Source organism: Necator americanus, chromosome III (genome assembly GCF_031761385.1).
Source record: "Necator americanus strain Aroian chromosome III, whole genome shotgun sequence".
In the NCBI taxonomy this organism is placed as follows: domain Eukaryota; kingdom Metazoa; phylum Nematoda; class Chromadorea; order Rhabditida; family Ancylostomatidae; genus Necator; species Necator americanus.
In genome coordinates, this window is record NC_087373.1 from 26,866,501 (window position 1) to 26,888,082 (window position 21,582).

Genomic DNA, 21,582 nt, shown 5'->3' on the forward strand with positions numbered 1-21,582 from the left:
CGGCAGTTACGCCCAGAACAAGTTGCCAACGTGTGCGCCACTGGAAGAAGTTCGGAAGAATGGCTTTTGTTGTCGATTCGTTTGCGCCGGTACTGACAAAAAGGTACGTTGACGTGACATGAGACGGTGATATGTGGGGAAAATGAAAGGTGCTCTGAGGTGGGCGAGCGAGTGTGTTCGTGTGTCGCAGACCGATGTTTGCGACGCGACGAGATGGAGATGGCGAGAACGTTCGCCGTGCGATTAATGAGGCAATGAAAGGCGAGAATTCGGCACAAGAGCGGGCAGTTGAGAGGGCGATAAACTTCACTGCTGCTGCTGATCGGCTGTCTGCTAAAGGAGCGCCCGAAAGAAATTGCGACTCACCGAGGGTATCAATCGACACCATCAACAGTCGTTAGCACCTTTGTGGCGACCGTTCGACCCAAGCAGTTCGTGACACTGCATATTTGGGGATTAGAACAGATCTCTAGCTTCGACACCTCAAGCGGGAGTACAATGAATGACGAGAAGAACGAAAATTCCTTCATGGAGAAGGTGTCGTCATCGTTTTCCATAATTATCCTTTAGCGGCGATGTGGAAGTTTTCTTTGATCAATTTGGCGTGAAAAACGTGTTACCACTTTGTACTCGAAAGCAATTAAAGTTTGCCGTTCTTTTTTCTATCACCAATTCATAAACGTCTTCATTAAACAGGAAAAACTAGTTTTTTTTACAATAGGAAGTAAAAAAAAAACCAAAATTTTTTTGCTTCTTCAATTAAGTGTATTTCCTTCCAGAATTTCTCTGGGAAACAAAAATATCTCACTGGGAGAACTTTAGTATTTCGACTTCATGCGATCGTAACTGATTCTTAAACTCGAATATCTACACTTGTCCTTCTGAGTTAAGTATCCTTTATCCTCCTTACTAGCTTACTATGTACTTACCTTAAATTATTCTTTACTTTGGCAACATTTGGAAGTGAGATGAACTTGTCAACGTAATGAAAAGCTTGCCTTAACTAATAATTTTTGAAAAAATTCCCACATTTTCATTAGGTCTTTGTGATAATCTCTAACTTACATGTTTGAGCGAGAAAAGAATTAACTCGAGAAGTGATCAAAATTCCGGGTTAGGTCTAACAAGAGCGATTTTTGCCAAGTTTGTCAACAGAAATGTGGATTCCAACCATCCACTCTTTTCGCTTCTACTTTTCCGATGGGTCATCGACCAAAGCGGAAGTCGACTTCTAATAATGTCCTACAAATGTACTAAAAAATTTTGATAGAAATGAAAAGTGAAAATTGCATTCCTTCGGGATCTACTAACCACTAAGCGTCTATTAATTAGTTGAACTAGTAGTTGATTGAGCAATCAATCGAACGAGTTGTTACGGAAACGCTATCAGGTTTCCTTTTCTAAAATAAATTTACTGTCGGGATTATCAAAAAAAAAACAATATTGTGAAATGTGTGTTTCGGTGCAAGCTTTAGTTCCTCATTTTCCTCCTTATTTCGGTTCTTGTCTCACAGCGGCAATAATGTAGAGAGCAAAAGAATTTTTGTGGTATTTTGTTCTAAAAACAGGTAACCTACTGAATTTATTTCTCAAGTCTTTGAAGATTCCTCAGCATCAGCTTTTATCTAATGTCAAAAGGTCTAAAATTGGCAGTTAATCTAATTCCTCACGGATTCTCTACTGAAGACTGACCAAGTAGAAAGTGAATGAAAGGTTTGCGTGTTTCGATATCATACCTTCGTTTTTAAGAAAAATATTAAACAAATATGAAAATATCTCTAAATATAGGAAAGGTGAAGGACTTCGTAACCTTTTCTGTGTAAAATACGGTTTCTATATTTATGTAGTTTTGAAGTCTGAGCCAACCAATAAAAATGTCCGCAGATTTTTCTAAGGTGAAATTGATAGAATGAGGCAAGATGTACATATGCGACCACACTGCTTGTCGAAAGGGACCATAGACGTCGTCGGCCAGTTTCCCCTTATGCCATCGCTGCTTCCTAACAGGGCATCGGCAAAGATAAAAGGGAAGCGTTTGCTTCGCTGTGTATGCAAATTTCTATAACGTGGTCGTAAAGAGATTGAAATGGATAAAAACCATCAGGTCGAATTGCAAAACTGCCCCAATTTATTCGTGCCGCACCCGACCGATCGCTTCCATGCCTATTGAACTCTACCAGTCTGTTTCGTTTTTTTTCTAATTTATTCTCTGAGAATTTCTAAATAGTTCTTTTTTATTTCATATGCATGTTCATTAATACATAATTAACTATGAGAATTAGTTGTAAAACATCTACAAAGTGTCACATTACTCCTCATAACCCTTCATTAACCCTTTAAAATAACAGTGTAAACGATTTCTTTGAAGACTTGCATGTTCTACAACTATTTGCACTGTTTGAACTGACATGAGCGCAACGTGTTGATTCAAGTAGTGCTAAATTAGGGCCAATTATCAGCGCGGATACCGTAGGTTGTTCGCATGACTCCTGCGGCACCTTTTGATGTAGCACTACAGAAAAATGCCGCCAGTAAAACACACCATCGCATCTGGAAAATTGAATTTGAATATTTCTGTTCCGTTATGTGACGCTTTTTTTTCTTTTTTCAACTTCCATGGGTCAGTAGCTGCAGAACTTCTTCCGATTTCCAAAAAAAAAATCTACTTCTCCTTCATTAATCCTGGGATGAACAAGTCCATCGTCGTTTTAAGGGCTTTGATTTTGACAATTTTATAACTTCCCTGATGTCCAATAGGATTGCTGCTATTCTAAGCCGTTTGGTAAGTCTGACGATACGATTTTAAATCCACAGATTATTAGACTCGGATATTGGCGAGAATAACCGGACGAAGCATCACCTCTCGCACGTCTGTTGACAAAGTTCACATCATACGCTCTTTTATCCACTCATGCCTGTGCAATGAGTCGTTTCCTCATGTAAACTGACCAATCCTTGCTGGTTTACTTTGGTGATTGTAGAAGACTATGTTTTCGCTGAAACTCGGATACAGACCACATATAGATATGCATCTCTGGATCCCTTTTTTACACCGAAGAAAACCCAGTATCGAAAATTTCCCTCTGTGGCAGAGCATGAAGGGTTCACGGTTACCGTTATGCACTAAGTAGATACTTATATATTAGATACTCAGACATAGTATAGAGTATACTTATATAGTAGGTAAAATCTACATTTTTGCTGTTAATTTAACGAATGCGCTTCTCAACGTCAATCTATGATCTACTGTTAACACAACACTGGCCTTCTCATATTGCATTGAATTTTTGCTTTCTTCTTCTGCTCTTTCCAGGATATAACTCACCCTTTAACCTTTCATTTTTGATTAGATAACGTTTCCTTTGATATATTGCTAACTATTACTGATACTCCTTAAATAACATATAATTATGATCCTTCAAGCAATGCCATTTTCAGCTGAAGTGATTGAGCTAGTAGTTGGCTGATGCGATCAAAAAGCCGATCTCGAAGCTTTCAATTATAAAGGACTTAATAGATGTTGCGAAACAAAAATATTTCAAAGTCAAACCTCTTCTCGACAAAACTATGGTGAATTATCTTTTGTGTTTTTGAGAATGGTTGTGCCTGTCCAGAAATGAAGGGTCTTCATAACGTGAATATCTCCTATTTTAGGGCTTTATGTAGCGTGCAAATTGGTAGAGCTAAGAAAGCATATTTTTTTTTGTTATCTCATAACATTTGAGTCAATCCCGCATCCCTGCGCGGAGCCGGTGCAAACCTCGGCGGCAAGGCATGCAGTTGCATGCCATCTGCATGCATCTGCCCTTTTTCGGTCGGCACACTTCCGCCTGAGTTTTACGACCGTGGTTTATAGTCGTGCTACTCATAATTATGCCCGTCGCTCGATTGTTGCCATGTTATAATGAGTTTAAACTGCTAGCAGATGTGGTTTTTGAGTGTCATAACTTCTGAAAGATCTTAGGACATTACTTGACGTTAGTGGAGTTGTGTAACTGCTCAAAGTGTCTGACCTCAGTTGAGTTTGCTTAAGAAGTGCAAATTAGGTGACGGATATTGTTTAGAAGATGGGTCACTACATGGGCGAAGTTCGCCAATTTTACTGTTCTCGCCATCAGCTTGAAGAAGTCGTAAATCTTTAGAACGATCCGAAAAATCGTTTACGTGCTTCCAGTGCACTCAGGGTGGCACGTGCGTTGTACGGTAGGGACAGAACACAACGAAGACGCGTTTTTTTTTCAATCGAACAACCGACTTTTTTAAAGGGAAGATTTTCATATCTGCAGCTTTTATCCACCTGATTTCGAATCTTTCGATCCATTTCAGTTCTAACCCCAGACAAATGCTAACACTTTGGGAAGTGAGAAGCTTCACCACCACCCAAGACGCCACCCGGCCTTCACAAAAAGTCCAATCTGCGATTGAGTGTATATTTATTGCTGTTTTTCGTTGCCAAAGCAGCGGCGTTCCTCAAAAGCAGACACTTTCAACAAAAAACCACCTCGCAAAGCCGACTCAGAAGCGCTTCAGCACACACCTGCTCGATGTGAACTACAGTAGCCTTCTGAAGAAATTTTCGAATATCTAACCGTATACTTGGTTGTCACTCAGCGTGTAGAAAAAGCATCATTAGGAGAATTCGGGAGGAGATTAGGTATTGCTTACAGAGACATTATTTAGTACTAGAGGAAGAGAGGTAAGCTTGGAAAGACAGGATACGGATACCCCTGGAAAGTTATTTCATGCGAATTGATCAACATGAGGAAACGATTCTGCATGACCTCCTTCCGATACTTTCCCGAACACGCCTGAAATTTGAGTCTCGTTATAAATTTACTACAATTCATTATGTGCTCCGAGTTTACGCTTTTTTTTATTTATCATCTTTTATCATTTCATATATGTTTCTATACATTCATATTATATACGTATATATTGTTTTTCGTACATATTGTATATGTGAACATGGAAAAGTGAAATAAAAATTTTGCAAATGACAAGCGGTTCGTTTCCTTGGTGGAATTCCCAGAAAAATATAAGACAGTACTATTTTTGCAAACTTGTTGGGGAAAAGACATTTCTCTACCTTGTGTTCAAATTATCTTGGCGTTCATGTTGTTATAAAACAACAGCAGTGAATCTTTGAAATAGGGGCAATCAAACACAGCCGCGAGCAAGTTGCAAAAGTCGTTCACGGTCCCGGGCGCTACATATTTCAAACGTTCTCTTTTTCACTACTGCTGATCAGGTAAATCAACCCATTTGTTTGCTCGAAAGACTTTCACGCGTTCGTACATCTTTTATTTTATCCAAGAATTCCATCAGGCAAATCGTACAGTGACTACGAATTCCTATGGCGCTGTGTAGTCCGGTGAGATCAACATTGACAGGTGATGAGGTCGCCACCACCCTGAGAATCCTGAGAATTTCTCCCTGCCGTTCGATGTCTTTTTACCGGGCTTTGTCGATAACCTACATCAAGTGAATTTCCATTTTTCACATCAACTATTACAGTAGCCGTGGTAGTGTACGGAACGTGAAAACATGCGATTTCCACTCCAGCTTCTGCCCTTTCCTCTCTGCGTTCCGTGGACCTCTGCGACTTGTGCACACTCTACGCCATTTGATTTATCTTCTTCTGAGTGGAACAGGTTCAGTCACGCCTTTGATGTTGCCGCCTGACGCGCTTCGGGCCACCCGACTTCTACCTCAGCATTGCCCTGGAATTTCACTCGTATTAACCCCCGTTTATAAGACGAATCGATGTCAAATGTCGGATTTTGCTGTCACGTGATCTACTTTTAGGCCTAGAATTGTGTTTCGCCTAAGAAAAGAGGGGACGATATGTTTTTACCATGCAACTATGGAAAAAGAGGCGAGAAAAACCTTATTTTATATTACTACTTCCATTTTCTGTTAAGAATTGTATCTCGATTATTATTACACGACAAAAATGATCCGCCTATTTTTAATCTTCTTTATTATATAATTTCTATTTTTTGATTTGAAAATTGGATCCATCATCTTGTTTCTGTAGAATATTAATCCAGTACTAGCGTTGGGAATTGAGTTGTGCAGGAATTTGCTTCAACAACTGGTGGAGAGTTTCCAAGAATACTTCCTAGTTGCTACCTATTCCAGCTCATATTTCGGTACAGCCATTTTATTTCGATTGCATTTTATTTCATGGTTGATCACGTCCTATTAATTCAAACATTAAATGGGACTAAAATTTTTGTCTCCGAAGTAAGTTTCTATTACAATTACGACAACTGCACTATGTTTTTCGGAATCCAAAGGTGTAACTGGTGACTTTTGAACGCAGACGCTGTTTTATTTGTTGGAAATGATCTCAGCTTAGCATGACAAAACTGCATGAAGAAAGACTGTAGTGACTCTTGCCAAAAAAAAACCCTTTAAAGTATCAATTAGAACAAAATGATAGTTTTGTAACAATGCACTAATGATCCAAAAACTCAAGCCTCACATTAAATACTCAGTTGTACAGGCAGTTGCTGTCAATAGTTGTCGTTGAATGGTCAAATCAAGGAGCTTTCCGTAACGTGTGTAAGTGTAAACCACTACTCTTACGTGCTCTGAACAAGAATTGTGAATGACGTTCTGTTTTTGGCTGGGGTTTTCCCAGTTGGTTGCAAATAGAAATATTCTGATAAACAACAAATGTTGAGGAGTTGGAAAATTTATCCGAGAAGTGGCCAGATCTCTGATCTCTTGCCTTCATAAATCTTCCAATAACTGACCACTAGTTCGACAACGTTGTTTTTTAAACTAATTATTGGCTGTATCTGGACGTAACATTTGATCAGTCGATCTATTGATTAGATTCATCGAGAAAAATTATCCCTCACAATTGGTCTCGATGCATGATCTCGTTAAATTTTTTTTCTGCACATGAATCGGTTGACGCCTTTTTAAATTACTGCAACATCACCTTCGCATTGAAAATCAAAATGAATATGAATCGAAATTTTCACGATTGGCAAAGTGCGATTCAAGCTCTGAAAATAAGATACAAGACATTCTTCTAAGCCCCACTTATGGATGCTTTTGGAGAATTTTATAGTTCAGTCTTTTTCAATAATTCTATCATGTTTATTTTTATGTTTTCTTACTACTTTTTACAAGCTTTCATCACATGCTTTATTATATCATATATTAGTATATATGTGTAGTATATTACTATATTTTACTAAGAACGTTTCAGTTAGAGAATAGAAATAATATTGAAGAAGGATTCAAATAATGTTTATCGAAGTTTTAAAGTATTTCTTGCGTTGCCTTAACGAACGCAAAGCTCCTTGGTTGCTTCTGAGAATATTCGTAAAAGAAATATTTCGTGCTGCCTCTGGTAATATAAATTTGTGTTGCTGTCGCTGGTGTTTGCTTTTCAAGCTCAACTAGGACTGTATATCAATTTTTTTCAGATGTTTCTACATTAAAATGATACATTTCGAATGCATACGCGTAAAACTAATATTGATGTTCTGAATCATATCTCATGGATAGTAATGGTAGCGATAGACAATATAAATGTGGACCTTGTAAGATGGTTCTTAGAAATACATCTTCAACGCATCCGTTTCCGAAGATCTAGCTATTTCTCCTGGAAAGAGCATGTCATCGTAGTGTGTTCGTGTCGACCAACTGCGGTAGGCGATCGACTTCTGCCTTGTCGACAACGCGCCTGGCTTTTGTCCTTGTTCGGTATTCACATTCAAATCATCGTCAGCCACCCGTGGATCGCCATCGTAAACCGTGGGCGGTTGCGAACTATTGTTGCGCACGATCATCGCGCTACAGTAGTGGTGAGAAAGTGTTTTTATTTTGAGCGTATTTGATGATGATACAAGTGAATTCTTAGATTTTGTGAACACGAGTCATTGGCCATTTTTGTACGTGCTTGTAAGGCAACAGCATTCATTGCTCTATTTTTCCGTTAAAGTTATCGATTTGCTCAGCTCCATTACTGTGCACTACCGTTATATTTCCATTACTTCTTTTAACTAAGAACCTACAGTTCCTGATAAGATTCAAAAAAATAATTTTTAACTACGGCAATAAAACAATGCATAGGAAATGTTTGCTTACTTGTTACTTTGTTTCTGATGATATCCATCATGATTAACTCTATTTTGAAAATAGACTGCCATTATTTTGCTTAAGTTCTTGCAAAAGCTAGAGGTAAGCTATCTGTTTACTACTGGATTTCTCATCCTTGACAACTTCTACACATGTCACCAACCATCGCTAAAATTTTACACTTGACCATGCGATAATCTTACAAATTTTTTGTAAGCGTGGCTAAATGTTGCTTTAATTATCACTGTTTGCTTCGCACCTCCTTTAAGTCCATGTCCAACCTCAAGTCCTCGTTACTGCTACTAATATGTGAGCCTAATTTTCCGCGTTTCCCGAGCGATACCCGTCTCTCTAATTGTTTTGATGATTATTGACAATGAACAAGCCGAGCGCGTTGATAGTTGCACAACGTAGTGGAGTTTGACGACCTTTTTATAGCCGATTCGTGGTGATTGATGAGCAGCGTCGAGCTGTTGGCGCTCTCGTCTCGTCGTAGGTTTATGATCGAATGAGCCACTTGTGTTGTTTCATCTACATCATCATCCTTCGTGCTTCCGTACGAACAAAACCGGCCGGGTTCTGCCCGGCCCCCTGTCTCTGCGCCCCTCTATTCGCACCGGAAATTCCAATGTCCCCGCACGAAAACCTTCACTGGACTGGGTCCCAGCCGCACCTGGGATTTGCCACACACACACTCTCAGACGGCTTTTGCATATGGCTAGAGCAACGAAAAAAAGTAGTTTACGATCGCCCCACACGTGCGATTCTGATTTATCTCATCCGCTCTGTCCTGAAAAACAAGCTTGGAAGCAGGTATTGTTTTGTAAGACATTGCCATGCTATTTGAAACTATGGATTTATGTCTAAACCTGCACGACGTTTGGGCCGCGGTCCGATGAATTCTCGTGCAAACCAACCATATGATGTGTCTCGTCCTAATGGTGGCACTCAGTGCCAATTTCATTAAAAAACCGGAAACTCCGAATTATCCTGCTGTTCTAAAATCTTCTATATCGAGTTCACAAATAGAATAATTGATCGCTATGATCTACAGGTAGTTTAGTCTATCCTTAAAAACGGGGTTATGAACCAGCTTTCCGCCTAATACGTTCGTAAGCACAGGGATAAAAATCCGTTTAACTGTTCGTCTAAAAAAAGCATTAATCAGCATTAATCTCTTTTTGAAAAGAAAATTATTGCCGTACATCTCAAAAGTGAAAATTAATTTCACTTGTGAAGATTGTCACTCTTGTTCATGTTACGATGTCTGTCATCGGAAGCGAGGCGGTTACTGAAGCAGGGGAGCGTCCATGGATTTTTCCTCCACTACGTACTCTACCTAAAGTTTTGCTAGTGAGTGAGTTAGTGATAGAGTGATTCGATCCAATGAGAAAAAATCCAAATAGATTTTGAAAATTACTTATGAGGAACTTTAAAACTGTCACGAGACACCAGAACTTTTGCGGTAAAATCTTTTTTTTTCGACTGCACTGTGGCAGAAAATCCTTTTTAAAAGTTTTTGAGATTTAGTGATGCACATGTTCGGCTGTCCTTGAACTTTGGCATGCTGAATACGTTAAGTTTTTATTGATTGCATTGAACTGAAGCCAAGATCCGCCATAGGTGAAGAAACTTTGAAGAACTGTCACATTTAAAATGCTGGTCCTCAAAATAATTAACTCATAATTGCTGCATGGAACTCGGCGTACGTCACTTTCGGGCCAATTCTTCAGCCTACTGAGAAATTTTGCCCCGGGGCACATTCTTTGATTGTACATAGGAAGTTGACGCGCAGTGAAGTTGTTGGCCTTTCTACTTCGGTCGTAAATCGTTTTTACGACTTCCACCTGGGTGTGCTGTAGGCTTTTATCTGAGCCGCTTTACTCACCTGTGCTTACCGTAGGGAGTCGAACAGTCTTTACTGGCTCTCATTCCATTCTTCGTCCAGGTTTCAAGCTGCTGATGGCTCTAATTATCGATGTGCCTTATTATGCTTTTCGCCAACCGAACCTGGCGTTCTTTCCTCTTATTTCGCCCTACGAAAGCGAATTCGTTGTCATCAACCAGCGAAAGCGCTGCAAATGCTACGTTTGAAACGGGGCAGCTAGCCTTTCTCATGTTTTTCTGGCAGCAGGAGGCCTATAATTTTGACTCTCTCAGGTGCGCGCAGAGTGAAACCACATGCGGTCCCGACCCGGTCTGGTTAGCTGGCGTTTCTTTTCCGCATTTCTGCCTTACCGCTTATTCCTGATGTCTCATGGAACTCAGTAGTTCATTCGCATCGGCTACTGCTAGTCACTGCTCGTCTTTACGTCTCCTTTTTCAGTTCCCGTCTTTCATCTCCATTTTTTGTCTGCTCCTAATTTCTTTGTTCAATTTCTGACTCCTCTATTATTCATGTTCTTCAGCGTTCAGTTCAGTGCTCCATAATTTCCGAAAGAACATGGTACTGTAGTCCGAGAAGTCCACGTGAAAATTCCCCACCAGAACCCTTGAAATCAATGGGAAGCGTCTCGCGCGCGAGCGGCCGGCTGACTGCTTGACTGGCCTAATACCACAGACAAAAAACCACGCAGTGAACGACCGAATTTTCGCCCATTAACATGCTGGTCGAACTGCTGCTGCTCAACATGTGTTTAGTGAAGACGTGCGTCAGAATACAGACGGGGGTACTCACCTCCGGACCTCCGGTTTAACCACCTATAACCGGTTCAACTTCCTAGAAAGTTTTACACATGAAGACAAAATTGAAAGTTTGGGACCTACGTCATTCATATTTAAAAGCATCAACTTTGTGGAATGCGAGAAAATTTTCGAGCAGCTCCGCATGGTTCATTTGCAAAACCTACTATTCTATCGGCTTTACACATTTGCTTTGTATGGAGTTTAACAAAATCTCTTTCTGTTATGTTTTACCTACGAATAGTTTAAAACGAAAGCATGAACCAAATTAAAAAGAGCCACCTTCAAAGTGATACGCTTCAGATTCATCAAGGAAACTTCTCCGTAGACTTACAATGTTTCAGAAATTGACGAAGTTCTATCGTTATTTAAAATGCTTTTTCAGAATTCTGCAATGGATATTCTCAGAAAGCAAAATATTATATTTTGAAACAGAAAATCGAGAAAATACAACAAAATTGTTGATCACTTACTTTATACATTTCCAAGCTATTTATATATTCCGGATTTTTAACTTCAAAATTCAAAAATTTAACTCCTCTACTATCCTGAACGTTTTGCCAAAAATTTTCTTGCTGCTTTGAAAGTTGTTTGGCATCAACTGTTTGCATTCAACGTGAGTTTGGAGAATTTAACTTCAGCGCACAACTTGTTCCTTGGTTTCTTCTTTACTTGTGAATATGAAGGATGCATACGTACTTTTTACAACCACAAATTGCAAAAAGTGGTTTTACCTCGGCAGGAATACAAGTTCTTTTGTGAAAAATAAAGTTTATTTTGTTAAGCAACCGCTTTGAATCGCTTAGCTGCACCAAACTGAGTTTGAAAATGCACCAATGATTCGCTTCGGGTGCCGCGCATCGTCGCCGATGCACCGAGCAGCTCATCTGCTGAGTGGTGATCACATTTAGATAACGCAACGCTGTGCGTCAAACTCGAAGGCCCGGCGGTCCTTCATAGACCTAAATCATAGACGTAGGTTTTTCGAGTCACCGAGTTTATCTTACAAAGTAAAGACAGGTTGTTATTCGGAATTAATGACCGTTGACGTTTGAATGGGGTTGAAGTTGCAGGTTTTGAAGGGTTTAACTTCAAGGATTTTTCCCAACGAGTTTCACTGCAAAGCTGTTTAACAACTCAAGAAAAAAGTGAACAGCTCTGTGATTTTTTTCTTGGAAATATTTCAATGTTTGGAACACTTTAACATGGAGTAACGCAAACAGAACGTCTAACGTATAAGAGTAGATAAAGGTGGCTTGAAGGAAAGCACAAATAACGTTGAAGAGTCCTCTCCAATGTAACAACACAAATCATTTTCTTTCAAAAACTAATCATATTTCCAATCTTAGTGAGAAAAATATTCGTACAACCGCATTTTTTACATAAATTAATTTCAGAAAGGCTTTTGAAAAAAGACTGAATTGATGCTGTTCTGAAATGATATTTCCAGTCTTTCTTTGCTAAAAGCGGTTGTGGATGTGGTCGATATTTAAAGCTAAAGAAAGCATTAGAACTAAGGACGTGGTATATCTCATTAATAAGCATCATCGTCTACTTATGTGACACAAATACAGTAGGCGATTTAAGAATGCACTTCTTATGCAAAACTTCGCAGACAGCGCTCAAAATCGAACCCAGCGCTGGGCGGTGGCGCGGAGGATGGAGCGGCGGCACCTTCAAAGGGGGCTACTGTGGATCAAGCTCCGCCTATGGGTTGGGGGAGCTCCGGCGGGTGTGTGTGAGCGAGCGAACGAGTACACGCAGGCGCGCGCGCGACCACCATCAGTGCCACCCATCATTAGAGTACCTATTCGGGTAATCTAACAAGCTCGTTAAAAAGCGAAATGTCTTCTAAGCGAAGCTGGCTTTTACGTATGATTTTATCACCTCTAAATGGTTTCTTCGTTCGAATCTTTTCATAATCCTCTGCTGGCAAATAGTTGTTGAATCTCTTTAAGGCACTGAAAAAGCCTCATTAAGCTCTTAAGACAAGCTTCTCGGAAAGAAAATAACATTGAAAATTAGCTTGATACCCATTTCATCCTTAAGGTAAGCGCGAGTTTCCATTTGCGTATCGTTGATGCTCTGCTTCGAGAGGCGATTCTCTTCTAATTTTAGCGCTACGACACACAAATTAACGTCCTTCAACCTTTACTCTTTTCTCTATCAATTAAACTCTCAAACTCTCTTGTCCCAATCTCTTCCTCTCAACTCCTACAGCTACACGGTCAATTCTAACGATACTATGCTGAAATGATCCTGTTGCTCTGGTGAAACAATGCAAAACTTCTCGAGAAGTGAATAAAATCACTCGTTTTCATGTGATTAATAGCACCGTCATTTTATGCTCGCTGAATTTCTTTTTCTTTCACCTACATATGAGCGCCCGCAATTACTGCAGCGCTAAGACGAATTACAGAAGAACTTATGTAGAATGATTCATCTTTTTAGTCCTCTAATAAACTCCCGTTCGTTGTACTTTTACAGGATCTCCTAGGTATTTTCGTTTGAAGTTCGTCCTGCTACTCTTTCTCGAAGACATCAAAACACTGAAAATTTCTAACGAACATCCTGTTTCCGATCCAATGCGCCTTCTCCTGCGCTCTAATTTGCATAGTCATAAACCTTGAAATGTGGTCCGATGTGATTCAGAAATATTGATTTCCCGCTTCTGTTGTGCACAAAAATTATTCTGAGCAGCATTTTCTACGGCAAACATTCGTCTGTACAATTTTCTCGTCATTACTCAGCTAAAAAAACGTAACTGAATGTGAATAGTTTATTTAATAAAGATTAATGAGATGAATAGTTTACAAAGCAAATATGAGACTATTTACAGACATTGTCACCATCAAAAGAAACCACTGTCCTTTTCACTGAGAAGTTTTTCAAGTAGCTGGCACGAAATCATTTTTTGTTAGACAGTTTTACGGGCATTTTATGTCATGCAAACAAACTTTGCAAACAATGAGGGTGGTCCGTCGGTGTATTGGAGCATCACTTTAGGCTTTTCTCATCCTAGCATCCGCATCCTAGCATTTTACTAAATATCGCTAAGTTAATGAAATTTTCCACGAAACTTGAAAACTTCATTGGTTTGATCATTTTTTACAAGGAATTCATGTGAAGTTTATTGAAATTTAAATACTGAAGCAAGTGAGTTTTTAGTATGCATAGGAGATAAAGAGTTTCCGAAAAAGAGCTCTAAAATAGGCAGGAGAAAGGTGACGAACCGCGATTCAACTGCTGCCGTGAAGGTATGAGCCAGAGCGTTCTCTAATAGCCGCCATTCGAAATGATCGTAAAATTCGAACGGCCATCCAAATGTCCTCATTAGATTGTCGAAACTATCGCGAAGAGGGTTTCTTCGAGTAATTAACCGATTCTCACTAGCAATAACAATGTTGCGCTCGGTAGTGTTCGAAAATTATTTGTTTCGCTTTAGGGACCTTCCATGTATACGAGCATCTACAATAAGTGATCAGTTTCTGTGCTATTTGCTGTTGCCTTCTCTCAAATGCAATTTGCCTTGTGAAACTAATTAGGAAACAAGTGCACTCTGCATATCTGTCCACCTCTCAGTCTGCAACATTTACATCCTGCTATCCTTCCTCTCTGGAAAACCGTTATTCATGCGGAATTACTTCGGCGGCACTTCACGCATAATTTATCACCCCCACAAATCAAACCGACTTGTCACCTCGGAGGCTCAATCGACGAAAACTTCAACCTTAATGCCGATTTTCAACAGATCATTACTTATTTCATGGCGTTGTCTCCAAGGTATCCGTTGGTTCATCCTGAGCGCGGCTCGTTTCAGCGAATCACGGCCAATCGCCACGCCCTCTCGAGTACGGTAGTGTCGCCGCGGCGCCGAACCTCAGATGAACCCCGCCACGCTGTCATCGGTAGGCTTCGATTTCGGAGCGTCTGGCAGCCAGCCAGAAGCAAATGATCACCTGCAGGTCAGTGACTCGTTTCGTGTACACGTTCTCGATGTAATTTATCTTGACACCCGTCTTACGTCCTCACGACTACTACGAATACCACATTACATGCGCCATCATTGCGGATCATAATTGGTAATGGGCCCATTGGTGAAACATTAGGGTCCTAAGTGCCTCATTGGGCCGACGAGGCACATAACTCTTCCAGTTGGCATAGTCAAGACGCGCACTAACTCCTTAGATCCTCTGCAATCCGGCCGCATTCTTGGCGATTCTTAGATTCGTTTTTGTATTTCGTCTATCAGCATTATTATGCTGCTTAGAAACGTTGACAGCAGAAATTCTCATTCCACAGTACGCATGAGTAAGTTTCTATTTCTTCGTCTGTTCCTTAACAACGCTTCACGCAATCATCGATGACAAATACATGCATCACTCTTCAGAGGCTAGCTGCCATGACCCAAGGAGTTGGCAAAGACGATCATGAACAAACAGCAGCTCCCTCCGCAGACGCTGCCTTGTACACAGGTGAGTAAGTGCTCGTTACCGAACCAAATCGGGTTCTCCCTCGAATAATCCTCAAATGCAGGTGCAGCAGCGTATATGCCTGGATATGCCGGTTGGCCTAACTACTACCAGCAGTTTGGACAACCACTCGCTCCTGCAGCATTTTCTGCCTGGCCCCCGCAATGTTATGCCGCTCCACATTGGCCCAACTATGGTCAGTTTCTGCTTGTTGTTCTGGAAAGCCTAGTGCGAACCTCTGAACTTTCCATAGAACCTTAACATCTACAATCATGAGGTTTTCTTGCGACTCGAGCCACACCTACACATGCTGGCATAATTTGAATGCCTCGTTAAAGTAAAAGATGGTCTTATGCTCCCATATCAGGCAAACTTGTTCTCTAGGTACTCGGCGCAAGGCTCAATTTGCTGGCATCGATTTTCTCTTTGTGAGGTCTCTCCGGAAGAGCGACATGAGCTCTTCCGTTTAATAGCCACTTACAATCGTTAACGCGGCTCTTTGTGATTTATGTCATGTAACTGCAGAACTACCATAGTAACACTGCTCGCTCTAGCGCTGTTCGTTGAGCGCAACGTAGACAATTTCCATCGTATGTCTCGATGAAAAACTGCACAAAAACACATCAATTAGACAATAGCGGTAGTCGATCGAGTTGTGACTGTTGTGCTCGTGCGTGTTTCCTCTGTTTGATCATACGTGCTTCATTTACGAATGTGCACCCCACCTCGTTCTTGACGAGCGTAGTCGATCGATGCACGATTGACTACGCATGCGTTAAGTTTGACGTGCGTGCGCGATGCGCTGGCAAACACACGCGAGCACTCGCGCAGCGCTACCATCAACAGTTTCTCCTATTCTCACGTGTGTTTGTTTCAGCTGCGTCGAAAAAAGGCAGACAGACGTATCAACGGTACCAGACATCAGTGCTCGAGCAAAAGTTCCAGCAATCAAGCTACGTGAGCAAGAAACAAAGGGAAGAGCTACGACTACAGACGAACCTCACCGATCGACAAATTAAGATTTGGTTTCAAAATCGACGGATGAAGGCGAAAAAAGAAAAGCAACGGATAGATGACCATGGAGAACATGCTCCACTGTTGCCGGCAAATCCCCCGAAAACCCTGTTAGACGATGATGATAAGAAATGGCACATGAGTGCCACACAACAAACCACAGCGGCATGGCCACCGGCGCCACCGCATCCCTATCAGTATCCATTATGTCCCCCATGAACGCCAACAACGGGTATTTTATTATGATGAAGCTATTCAATTCGATATTGATTCTGTGCGGTGTGTATTGTGTAAAGTATTTGTGCAAAACGTGTCTCATGTGTGATCAACTCGATCGATGGTCGCATTTCTTGCATTTGGGAGATCTGCAACCCCAGGATGTTAGATACGGCTGGGCATAAATTTTGAGGATCTTGATTACGAGGATACGCCTTTCTTTTTTCCTGAGAACTGCGGAATTATGCGCTCATAAGCTATTCTTTTTAACTTGTAACAGTGTACCATTTGATCACATTACGGATTGCGCAAATTCTACCTTGAGCAGTTCCAAACCCTGAAGACAAATATTCTTCAGCAAGAAATCATGAAGGGGATAAATCCAGTCCATGCCAGGGATGTCTGCGAGGCGCTGCCCTTGCTTTATGTAGCTGATTTCTGGATCCGAATTGAGTTAGATTTCGGGAAAAAAACATGATTGCTACAGTATAGTCTTAACAAGGATTTTATAAAAATTCCCTTCTACAGTATGACCGGTTCGATTGTAACGTCAAGTCGTGAATAACAATGTAAAGGTTGTTTACACATATATTTACTACACTGCTGAACAGATTTGAAAGTAGTTAGGTGATTCCAATTTGAGCGTTTGTAGTTGAGAGTGAGTCTCTTCTAGAATGTTCCACATTTTCCGCAGCAGAACTTGTAGCTTGGCTTTCCTGACCAGCACATAGGTAGTCGCCGAAGTTTGGAAGGTGACCTATCATTGGTGTTGACAATGATTATGTATGTGGTGCTTTTCTGAACTAGTCTCATGTCATTGCTTCAGACTACGTAACCATTTCACCATTTTCAATAGTTAATATTTAATAATTAGCAAATTTAGCGCTGACTACTTTACATAGCGGTGATTAGCTGACCGTCCTTCCACTGATTCTCTCCGTCTGCTTTTTTTGCTTTTATTAAATGTACTACAACCTGAACGATTCGTCTATTTTTTTCGAAACCTGACCAGACTTAATGGAAAACGAAGGATTAATAATCGGTCATAACGCAAGCTCTGTTCAACACCACTGCCAGTCTCTCTGGAACCGCTCACATATACATATGCAACGTTTTCCTCGATTTGTGCGTTCGCTCGTGTGTGGTATGTGCAGTTCTTCTGTTCCTATCCGGTTTCGCCGCGTCGCTCATGCAGTTTCCAAGGCTGCGCACACAGCCGGGACACGCTGCTCAATCCTGGTTTTTTTTTCGGAGCCCGTCCCGTAGCCTTAGTGTTTCGAGTGAGTGTCGACGTCGTACCGCATTGCTCTAGATTTAGTTCACCACCAATGTCATAAATACCATGTACGACGTGTTCTTATATCTATACCACAAAGAAAAAGAAGGGAATGAGAAAGGAATTCAGGGAACTTTAAAAGACAGTAGAAACTATTCTTTTGATCAAGTCATGGTGACAATCGTTTTCTATTGAATCGATCGATTTGAAACAAAAGAATTTAAAGAATGAAAAAGGGATCACTGCACTGCTTGAATTTTTGAGTACCTCTTGAACAGTGGATCCCAATACAGCTGCTTTAACTTCTTTTACATCCAAGGGGGTTACAGACGCCGAGAAATTTGGCGAACATTTCCTTGTTACCACCGCTTTTCCTCTTTTACAGTAACTTCGCTAAAGATTTCTAACCTTTCTGTCTACAACAATTTGACCGCAAGAATACATACAGTAACGAACGACCACAGACACAAAATAGAATAGAATAAATAAAACTGCTAAACTGGACGACGTTGTCTTTCTAGCACTCTACTGATCAATAATTTTCACCATCTCCTTCCTGTACCAATCTCTTTTCTCAGAAAAAGTTACTGGAAACTCATGTCGCACTGACGTTCAGTGACAAATTACCTACAGTAAATGTAAACTGTCCCCCAAATTCATCAAGAAGTGTTTTCTCTCATTGAAACCTGTCTAAATGAGTTGTTGTGTCAAAAGTAACACATCTTTACAGTATCCAGACTGCACTTTCTCACTTTGAAATGTGACCATACGAAAGATTGTATGAATAATAACTTTAAACTAGTCACACATTCGAACATACTTGAACAGGTTTTCGGATTTCTCTCGCAATTAGGTGAAGTAGTAGTGAACAAGAATTATTTTCTGAGCAAATGATTGCATCGTTTAGTCCCAGATGCTTGTAAGAAACGTGGACGACAGACGTACACGAGACAACAGACCCTTGAGCTCGAAAAGGAGTTTCACTACAACAAATATCTCACACGGAGGTAGGCAATCACTTGTCAGCTGATCAATCAAACTTCTGCTTCCTTAAATCCCTGATCGCAATTTCAACACTTCGTTACTCGTAGGCGCCGAATCGAATTGAATCGAAGTCTGGGTCTTTCCGAACGTCAAATAAAGATCTGGTTTCAAAATCGACGAATGAAGCAGAAGAAGGAGAACAAATCGCAGAACGAGCATCGTAGCGAATGTGCCTAGTCACGGATTAGCTCTCCACCTTTCCCTTGCCATTCATTCACGCATCTCAGCCCCATGTCTAGTCATTATAGTGATAGTTTCTAGTAAAAAGAACAGCAAAAGGACGTATTCTAGGAATTTTTGTTCGTGAACGTTTGTACACACCGCAATTGATCTCAATATCAGCATTGCTTGTTTCTCGTTTGTCACTTGCAACTTAAAGATTCACTTGTGTTTATGAAGTCGTGTAGGGAAAAAAGCGATCTAATGGATTTGCATTCCAGATTTGTTTCCATTGAGCTTTTTGTTTTGTAAGCAGTACAACAAAGTAGATATTAACTTGGAAATAAAACGTTTATCGATTAAGCACATTCGACTTCTCTGAATAGTTGAACGATACAGTAACCACCATCGAGCAGGAAAAGTACTTGAACTTGGCGGCACGACGTTTAAAAGACACAAAAAACGACGTTCTAAAGGAGCACCGAAAGATGCGTGGCACTACTCCAATCGAAGCGTATAATGTGGTTGTACGTGGCTGGATTAGGCCAAAGTGTGGACGAACATTTCAAATGCTTGGCCAGGTGCCAGAGAAAACTCGATCGTGATCACAATGAACGCTGAAATCGATGACCGTTGTTACTTTTCAGATAACTGACACATGATCAAAAACAGCTGTAATCCGTAACGCAGACATTGATATATCGGCAAAAGATGTCAATTTCCGAGAAAGGCAAACAATTTGCAAAAGATGACGCACAGAGACACCCACACACACACGTACATACCAGCTGTGGCGTTCATTCGTCCGGTTTCATTGTGTTTACACAAATTTCACTACCGTAACGTTGTGCAGTGGGACACTTCGAGCGAAGTGTTCGTTGTTGGGCTCCTCCTACCGTAGTCTGCGCTCCGCTCAACTACCTTATTCATTTATCCCCGAGCGGCAGTGGCGCAACTGCCTACACGGCCATGAACACAACGGAAATGTTTCCACCACTCATTTCCACTACTATAACCGGATGTAGTTCTCCATAAATTGACGTGACGGGAAAAGCGAACTACAGATTGAAGATTAGAGAATGATCAGAGAAGAAGCAGCTCTTCTAGCCAAACTCATTACCATCATAACTGGAACTATTAGCTAATAAAGAAATAACTTCTCTTTAATTTTCCTTTTAGCGATGATGAATAAAAGAGAATGTCTACAGCTTCTATTAACCACCATAGCTCATTAATTTACTTAAACGGCGTGAGAAAATGCTACGTTGAGTATGAAAGGCGACGATTTAAAGTTCAGATTCTATACAGTAGGCATCTTTCGTCACTTGCGTCACTTGTTTATACCACATGACGTGGACTAAGTGAAGAAATAGCCAAAAAGACAATAATGTATCTCTTGAAGACACAAGTGCTGTTCGCCGCTTGGCGTATTATTCAACATTTCTCGAAGACAGACCAGACTCTGAAATTAATTTGCTGCGTTATGCAGGTAACGTTCACATTTTAGAGGTCGTACAATGGGACATGAGCGGAAAGAACGCAATTGACGCATGTAATACAAAATGTTCGCCCCGTGTACAAGTAGAATCACTTAAAACGTGTTCCCAACTGAAATTTCACGCAAAGAACATATTTGATATTGTACGTACGAATTCCTGGAAAATTTGACTTTCTCTTTGAGACTGAGACTGAGACTGAGACTTTGAGTAAAGTTATCGCACTAAATACCTATCTCACCCCTCTAATTCTTAAAGTGTGTTACGATACGTGTTTAGTTTAAAACGGGTTTACTTTTTCGCCCACATTTCCACATCTGAACCTCATCCCACTGAGCAAATCTACTGTATTACGTCGTTTGATGCAAATCAAAATAGCGAATCTTTCCGAAAAAGGATGCACTTCGATCGCCTTCGCTATCTTCCCCATTACCCTACGCTTATCGCTCGCAGTCGCTACCGTATCGGCACATCGGGGCCTACCGTACTTGTTCGGAGACCATGTGCTTGTGCGGCGTGTGCCTGCGCATGTGTCCCGGTTCTTGCAGTCCCAGGCGTCTCGTTGTCTATTGATATTCAGAAGGGAGAGCGACTGGGAGCCAACTGTGAATTAAACGATAAATCGCACGCGGTTTCATGTGATTTTCAATGGGCCCATAAATGGGAGACAGCGATAGTGTTATTCACGAGGAGAGCACAGAGACGTTCGGAAAAGCAGGCTAGACCTGCTTGTGTGCGTTATGTGGTCGGTTAGCGTGGATCTAATGTCGGAAGCTTGTCCTCCTGTATGTGGTTCGATTTTCGTTATAACAGCATTCGGTGGAGAAACGAAGAAGTGCTCTACCACCCACTTCTGTGAATCGTAACGACTGCATTTTTGCGCTGGAACGACAAACTACAAAAATATGAATGAAATATTGGAACCGATGCAAAACTTCGCTTCTCAAAGCTTCCTAATATATTAATTCCAAAAATAACCGAAATAAAACATAAACTGCATAAGTGATGCAGGAGAACTAAACTCCTTTCACTTCAGTAGAGTAGGAAATATTGTCTCCAGACGTAATACAGACGGAATACAAATCACTAGCACACCGCATCCACAGCTCACCACCCGGAAGGC

The 21,582-nt window shown here is 40.9% G+C and overlaps 4 protein-coding genes across 4 annotated transcripts; 3 read left to right on the forward strand and 1 right to left on the reverse strand.

Annotated features, from left to right (window-relative positions):
• Positions 1-194: 194 nt before the first annotated feature.
• On the forward strand, positions 195-401 carry RB195_011051 (uncharacterized protein; the record flags this gene model as incomplete). The annotated part of the gene is made up of 1 exon (XM_064192309.1): positions 195-401. The coding sequence occupies one exon, from the start codon at positions 195-197 to the stop codon at positions 399-401; it is 207 nt and encodes a 68-aa protein (XP_064049892.1).
• Positions 402-7,574: 7,173 nt separating this feature from the next.
• RB195_011052 (uncharacterized protein) lies at positions 7,575-7,811 on the reverse strand (the record flags this gene model as incomplete). The annotated part of the gene is made up of 1 exon (XM_064192310.1): positions 7,575-7,811. One exon carries the CDS (start codon positions 7,809-7,811, stop codon positions 7,575-7,577), a length of 237 nt encoding a protein of 78 aa, XP_064049893.1.
• A 6,855-nt stretch (positions 7,812-14,666) lies between these two features.
• RB195_011053 (uncharacterized protein) lies at positions 14,667-16,487 on the forward strand (the record flags this gene model as incomplete). Its single annotated transcript, XM_013440969.2, has 4 exons — positions 14,667-14,747; positions 15,173-15,257; positions 15,319-15,450; positions 16,132-16,487. The coding sequence occupies 4 exons, from the start codon at positions 14,667-14,669 to the stop codon at positions 16,485-16,487; spliced, it is 654 nt and encodes a 217-aa protein (XP_013296423.2).
• A 4,369-nt stretch (positions 16,488-20,856) lies between these two features.
• Positions 20,857-21,213, forward strand: RB195_011054 (uncharacterized protein; the record flags this gene model as incomplete). Its single annotated transcript, XM_064192311.1, has 1 exon — positions 20,857-21,213. The coding sequence occupies one exon, from the start codon at positions 20,857-20,859 to the stop codon at positions 21,211-21,213; it is 357 nt and encodes a 118-aa protein (XP_064049894.1).
• Positions 21,214-21,582: the final 369 nt, after the last annotated feature.